This window comes from Brachyhypopomus gauderio, chromosome 17 (assembly GCF_052324685.1).
Source record: "Brachyhypopomus gauderio isolate BG-103 chromosome 17, BGAUD_0.2, whole genome shotgun sequence".
Classification (NCBI taxonomy): domain Eukaryota; kingdom Metazoa; phylum Chordata; class Actinopteri; order Gymnotiformes; family Hypopomidae; genus Brachyhypopomus; species Brachyhypopomus gauderio.
In genome coordinates this window covers 5854113-5861790 of record NC_135227.1, presented here as the reverse complement: position 1 = coordinate 5861790, position 7678 = coordinate 5854113, and the positions used below count along the sequence as shown (strand labels likewise).

At 41.3% G+C, this 7678-nt stretch overlaps 2 protein-coding genes across 2 annotated transcripts in view; both read right to left on the bottom strand.

The window, feature by feature from the left end:
* Positions 1-4081: 4081 nt before the first annotated feature.
* On the bottom strand, positions 4082-7158 carry LOC143480243 (potassium channel subfamily K member 17-like). Its single transcript, XM_076977818.1, has 5 exons — positions 6685-7158; positions 5773-5887; positions 5392-5558; positions 5057-5225; positions 4082-4852 (listed from the first exon to the last, which is right to left on the bottom strand). Exons 1-5 carry the CDS (start codon positions 6916-6918, stop codon positions 4632-4634), a joined length of 906 nt encoding a protein of 301 aa, XP_076833933.1. The 5' UTR covers positions 6919-7158; the 3' UTR covers positions 4082-4631.
* A 131-nt stretch (positions 7159-7289) lies between these two features.
* LOC143480244 (potassium channel, subfamily K, member 16-like) overlaps positions 7290-7678 on the bottom strand; it is a 5747-nt gene continuing 5358 nt past the window's right edge. Inside the window, exon 5 of the mRNA XM_076977819.1 lies at positions 7290-7678. This exon is cut by the window's right edge and continues 1530 nt beyond it. The gene's annotated coding sequence lies outside the window, so the exon portion shown is untranslated.

Below are 7678 nucleotides of genomic sequence, written 5' to 3'. Positions count from 1 at the left end.
TACAAACGTCTAATAACATTCCCTACCCTGAGATTATACAAACGTCTACTAACATACTCTACTCTGAGATTATACAAACATCTAATAACATTCCCTACCCTGAGATTATACAACTGTCTAATAACATGCACTAACCTGAGATTATACAACCGTCTAATAGCATGCACTAACCAAATGTCTAACATTTACAATCTAAAAACCAAAATCAAAACATTGAATTCCTGACAGGCCATTAAAAACTCTCACAAATTATATGAAATATGGGGGAAAAAAGCGTTTGGACTGAGCTGGCAGGGCATTCCACAGACCTGTTTGCACACGTACATTTACAAGGTTGAATTGATGTATATCCTGCCAATTTTCTCTTAGGAAGTCTGTACCAATAACAGCCAGATTCAGTCTGCCTGTCTGTGCCGTGCAGGGAAGCCTGATCTATACTGCAGAACTGAACGTATTCTAGCATTTAGCTGAGCACCTGACCTGGTATGTCACACGTCTCGGACGGCTGAGAGTAGGGGGAGTGTAGCGTGAATGTAAGATAGCACAGAAGATCTCTTGTTTAAGAGTTTAATTTGGTTAGAACACACTTAAATCTCTTTGTCTCTTTCCCCTCTTTCTATTTCTCTCTCTCACACATGCACACACACACACTTGTTGCTCATGGCAAAGGGTCTGGGAGCTGTGTCTTATGACACAAATTACCACCAAGCTAAACAGAAGCCTTTTTCCCCCTGAACATTTTACTAGAGAAGTGGGCCACAGTAGCCTATATTTCACTCTTTTTTCTTTAATAAGGTGTAGACCTACTCTGTCACACTTGTGTGTGGGTTTGTAAACTAAAACCAAGATGACTGTGACCTCTTGGCTTAAGGATTTTGTCTCTACAGTACTGGCAAATAAATCTGTGAAAAGAATAATTCATAAAAATACATTTTTTGTATTAGAACATAGAACATTTAAAAATAGAACATTAGAAAATACAACATTTTTGTTCTATTTGGTCTACTTTAATATACAAAACATTCAGGTATGCAAATATGAAAACCTTCAAATGTGTTCTCCTCCACACTTTGAACATCAGTCAAGACTCTTAATAGGACACCAAGTGGAATACGGGCCATATGTTAATCACAGCATCAGAGATTGGGAGGGCTACCCGGGTCTTTGGTCCATTGTCTCACACATTTCCCAGGAGCATCGGTGGCAGGGGTCTGGAACCAGAAAGCCTGACTAATATTAAGCCGCAGACTTGCCTGAGGAAGGAGTGGATATAGAGGAGTCATCCACTCCACCTCCCCTGAAGGGGCTGGGAGGAGGTGTAGAGAGAGATCAGACCCACACCCTCCACACCCTCCACACCCTCCGCACATATGGTGCCCCCTCTGTTTGTTCAAGCAGGTTCTTTTGCCTGTTGGCAGAACACCGAACACACACACATTTTCTCTCTCTCTCTCTCTCTCTCTCTCTCTCTCTCTCTCTCTCTCTCTCTCTCTCTCTCTCGCACACACACAGAATCAGAGAGAGAGATAACAATATTCTCTGCACTTCTAATTTATAACCGACAATATGTGGAAAACATTCATTTATTATACAAAAACCCTACATGCTCACATAAATAGAGATGGCGAGAGTAAGCCTAACCCACACACATGCACATAGAGAAAGAGGTCGATTTGAAATGATGTTTTCTCATTGGTTAAGGAAAGGGTAAGTACATATGAAAGATAAACACATTTGGGACTGACCCCCACCGGAGTATCATATGATAGGTTGAAATGTGTGTGTGTGTGTGTGTGTGTGTGTGTGTGTGTGTGTGTGTGTGTGTGTGTGTGTGTGTGTGTGTGTGTGAGTGTGTGTGTGTGAGAGAGAGAGAGAGAGAGAGAGAGAGAAAGAGAGAATCATTCATTATAAATACAGCATAAAATAATAAAAAATGTAAGCTACTCTCAGTAATACACTAAGCACAGTAACACTACAAGCACTAGATACATGTGAGTAATATTAACGGTTAGGAATGTAACATTTTATTTTGATATTAAATTATGATATTAGAATGTCAATGAACTTTAATGAGGGTCAGTCCCACACCCTGCTATAACCGTCTCACCAGGGAGGCGGACAGGGGGCAGCCGGACCAGATGCCCAAACCACCTCAACTGGCTCCTCTCTACATGTTGGAGCAGCGGTTCTACTCCGAGTATCTCCCAGATGACCGTACTCCTCACCCTATCTCTAATGGAGAACCCGGACACCCTACAGAGGAAATTCACTTCAGCTGCTTGTATTTGCAATTTCATTCTTTCGGTCACTACCCAAAGCTCGTGACCATAGGAAGAATGATTGATTGTCCAGTAATTCTAGAGCTTGTTTTAGATATACAGTATGTCCAAAAATCCACACCCCTTCCAAATAATAGGCTACCTAATGCTGGGTGCATATTTTGTTGCATAAATTATTTTAAATATACAAAAAAACAAACACACAAATAAGTGGTTGGTGACTATGAGCTGTGTGCATGATCCAGTGGTGTATGGATCATGGCTATCACTACATAGCACTTTTGTAAGTCGCTCTGGATAAGAGCGTCTGCTAAATGCCATAAATGTAAATGTAAATGTATGTGTCTGCAAGCTGTCGCAAATGCTCTGATATTTTCAAACGTTTGAAATGGTCTGTGATGAATCGTGTCGAATCTTTACCTTTTTCTTTTTTGGACATTACCTTTTTTTTTTATCTGAGCCATACCTGGCTGGATCCAGTTTCCCTAGGTTCTGGTTCTGAGACCCTGAACGAGAGAAAGACCATATCGCTGTGTCATCTGCCCTCTCCAGTGCATTATCCTCATGTGAACTGTCAATATCTGACCTCATGTGTGACATCATCTCTGACATCATAGGTAACAAACATCTCTCAGTCTGGCGCATGCACATTGCTCTCTCTCTCTCTCTCTCTCTCTCTCTCTCTTTCATATACAGGCCTTACACTAGTAAATAATTTTGTGGTTTGTGTAGTGTTGCTATATGCTATATATACACACACGTATATACATACAAATATATATATATGAACAAAATTCCAGGTAAGTAACTGCAGTGTACTTAGGTAAGATATGTAAAACTGTTTAAAATTGTGGCAAAGTACACAAAGTTTCCAGAGAAACAGGACTTTTTGGACAGAGGTCTTTCATCAGCAGGGCAGAAGGATCTCTGTCTGAAACATCCTGTTTCTCTGGAAACTTTGTGTACTTTGCTTCAATTTTTAATCTCTCTCTCTCTCTCTCTCTCTCTCTCTCTCTCTCCCTCTCTCTCTCTCTCGGACTATCTGAACTAAGGATTTCTTGTCCCTAGTTGTAAGGCAGTTTTAATGGTAATTACATATATTTTATTTGCATTGCCCATTGTTGCTATTAGGAATTAGTAAATTATGAAACTCCAAAAAAGAGCTTATCTACACTTGTAATGCTATGATTTAAACTTCTGCTTCTTCTAATACCAACATTTTCTACCTTATGGATATTCAGAAGCACTTTGCTTGCCCAGCTGATGAAGGACCTCTGTACAAAATGGCCTGTTTCTCTGGAAACTTTGTGTACTTCGCTGCAATGTTAAGTACACAGCAGTAACTCACCTGAAGTCTTCTTCTTCTACGTGAGGGATTTGGTTTGAGGAACAGAGTCTGGGTGCTGATCATAAACCAGAGATGCAGCCTCCACACAATTAGCCTGAATACACAACAGAAAATCTGAACAAGTCACTGCCAGTTCTACAATTGGAGCTGTTCCACAAAGTAAAACATCATCAACAACAACAACATAACTGAAAATAATTTGATGTTGAAACATAGGTTAGCAGGTATGTCTGTTTAGGCCTTAAGCAGAATTGGCTTTTCTTTAAAAATGAGAAGCATGTGCCCTCTAGTGGACAATGTAGGTGGTTGCACTTATAGGACACTGGCTAATCTGATGCTGAAGTGTTAACACTGGTCTGTCTAAAGCAGTGTGTACTAGAAGATCTTCTGTGGTACTTCGGAGGAGTATGTGGTGAGACCCAAACCCAACCGGATCACAGTGAGGATTCTGCTGTCCCGGTGTGTACGGTTAGTGTGGTGGAAAACAGCGGGTAAGAGCAGTGGGTTAGGGTCAAATAGAGGAATAAAACCACACCATTCTTTAATTCAGTACGTTTTAGATACTTTACCTTAGTACGTTTAAGACACGATACTTTGTGTTTTACAAACGATACTTTAGGCACGATGCTTACATGATGGGGTTAGGATTAGGGTTATGTTTAGACACAATACTTTCAGTTGGTTATATAATGAAGTATGTTTGTATTCAATAACTTTTTAGACGTTAATAAAGCATTTTGTTGACAAATAGTATTTTAATCAATGGTGTAATGTAAAACAGTATAATGCAAGATGTTATCATCTTTTTACAAAGACTATAATCTGTGGGATGTGTATGTGAGCCTGGACACTGATAAATGGTCTTAAAATCTAATGCACAATACATCGTGTGTGTTACTGGATTACAAAAAGGTTTCAGGGGATTAAGTGAGGCACCCAGTATTAGGGTATGAACTCTATTAAGGTTCACAGATATACAACCAGCTTTGCTCTAAGCCTAATTTTCAACTTCCTTCTGCTGTTTCTGGGAGCCTATTTTCTCCATCCTGTTGTGAATGGTCCTTCACATGGTGGTTTCTGATTACTGATTTATGATAAGCGTTCATCCTCTCCAGGAGATCAATGGCATGATTGATTAGCAAAGCCAGCCAGGCCATGCCAAAAAATATCCACACTGCCAAGATGCACCCATACCACTCTGGGTAGTCCGTGTCCGGGTTAGAATCTGAAAGGCAAACGCAATAAAAAACAAATGTTACTCATTTATCAGATAGTTATCAGATAGGGGCGTCACCATAACATGAATATCAAAACGGTGAACAGCTGATTTTACTCTGGAAACTATTCTGGAAGTAATTCAACTCAACGGGTTTCTTGGCATAGTTTAAAGGTTGTATGTGTGTGTGTTTATGTGGTGGTTTCAGATTACCTGCGACGTAGTCTCCGAAGCCTATAGTACTGAGGGTGATGAAGCAGTAGTAGATGGCCTGTGAGTAGCTCCAGCCCTCGTATTGTTGGAACAGTAACATGGGAACCACTAAATAGAGAACTGACGAGATGATGACGGACGTGACGTGGAGACACACGATCACACATTTCTGGGGGACGATTAGGGACAAGAGTGCAGTGTGAATGTCTCGGGGACGCAGGGGTCAGCTGAACTACATGGTATTCTGTTCAGTGTTCAGTCATCTGCCCACATTCATTCGTTCTACAGCTTAAGCGAACTGTAACTGTGTGTTTAGGGATCGGGGGATCTTTAACCTGGTGGCTGGTCTTTTCAGCGATGAAGGTGCAGACCTTTCTCTCGACCGCCAGCATGTTCTTACCCACTCGGTTCAGGACTACAATATTAAGTGGGATTCCAACAATGGCAAAGACCACACAGAAGATCTGTCCCAGCGTTGTTTTGGGGCTGATGTTACCATAGCCTGTGAGGACCAGAACACTGTTGGTGGCCTGTCTCAGTGCGCATGGATCTCAGAATACAAGGCGTGTCGGGATCAAAGGGAGAAAAGGGCCCAAAAAGCTTCATAATCAAACATGTAATGAATATCATAGTTACAAACGGCAACAAAATAATCAAATGTACATCAAGCATGTTCAGTTCTTACTAATGGTACATCAAGCATGTTCAGTTCTTACCTATGGTTGTAACAACAGTGGCCGCAAACACAGCAGAGCTAGTGAACTTCCAGAAGCCTCCAGATGTATGGTTGCCAGTCATACTTAACCCCCCCTTAGATGCAGATTGGATCAACTTGAAAACAGTAACAAGCAAAACCATGTGGGTCTCCCACACAAACATAACAGTACTGCAAGATACTTAATAGTGCTACAAATTACTTAACAGTACTACAAAATAGTTTCAAACAACAAAGTCAGAACAGTGTAGCAGGAAAACCAAGAGACGTTAGATACTCTGTTAATCAGTACCAATCGGCATCATAATTTCAGTGTTGTCTACTGAAGGTTACACAAACCTTCATCTACCTGCATTGTCAACAAATAAGTACACGGGTGTTAAAACAGCCCTGGATATGCCGACTTTAGGATGAAGGTTACATAACATATAACAGTAATTTTAACAGCAACAAATGATTTCATTCTCTGATAACAATTTACTATTTGACTTCATATACTAGTGGCTTCTTTTGTGCGCAGACGTTAAAATTGGCTTCAAAACACATATACACAACAGCTGTTTGACATGTAAATACAAAATCCTCAGTCCTGGTTGCTCAGTCCATTCACTATCAAAGCTGTTTCTTCAAGAGGAATCTGTCAATCTTCCCAACAATGCCTCTAGACATTCATTAAAATACCAAGTACAAAAAGGTCTAAAAGGTCAGTATCTTTGTTCTGATACTGACTTACCTTTCGAGTTAAGAAGGGAAAACGCGCCCAAAATACACCCAAAGAAGTGTGTTCCCTGATTAACTAAACAAATTTGTCTAAGGCCATCTTTAGTGCTTTACTGAGTCAGCTGATCCATCTGTACCAGAGCCGACAGGTGTGTGTTCTTCTCTCTCTCACCCTGTAATCCGTCTCTCTCACCTCTGTCAGGTCGTCCAGGCTGTTCTGATCCAGACACTGGTATTTCTGGAGCAGGTTACTTCTCTCCTCCTTGAGCTGAGCGATTTGGGTCTCCACTAGATCCCCTTCCAGCTTCCAAAAAATGACCCCCCCTATAAGCACATATGCCATGTACACCACTCCAAGTGCCAGGAGAGAGAGGACCTTGCCCACGGCCAGCCTCGTGCTAACGTTGTCGGTCTGGATGGAGACCATAGCGTCCCCAGCCTCCTAACCCCCAGACGTAGCTGCTTGTGCCAGTCTCGGAGTGCACAGGAGTTGGGTGAGGTCTGGATGTTTGTGTCACAGGCAAATCATGCTATGCAAGCGAGCTCTCCTATTGTGAGATCTTAAAGGCCTCCCATGCAAATGCTGAGTGACTTTGGGTTAGAATCACACAAGGAGAAAAGGTAGAGACAGACTATTCACACAGCCCTGTACTGCTGGAGTGTAGAACACCTTTTCATTATTTATCTACTCTGATAATGGCTTTCATAATTAATATTAAGTGCACTCACCTAGAGGGATTCAGTTGAGATCAAACAATTTAATAGCAAATAATAAAATACATTAAGCCTTACAGAATACCTATGTAAATAAAACACTGGAGTAATTTAGGTTATTAAGCATTTTAACAGAAAGGATTTCAAACCTGTGTGGCTGAACAGAAACTGATAATAGATGGTGTGATGTGGACTTCTGTTGATATAGAAACACCATATGGGTCTCCAGCACATCTCAAGTACAATGAATCAGTCTGATGTGTTTGTTTTATTCTTTGTTGCTCAATTACACTGCCTGTATTAAAGCTCCATGAATAAATACATGCAAGCATGCACACTCACAGGCACTCGTGCATGTGCACAGTCGTGCACATGTGCACTCGTGCATGTGCATAAGGAACTGGTGGCACCCAGCATGCATTGATGATGTCAGAGGGGCAGAGGAAAGTCTTGGCCAGCAGGGGGGACAGTTT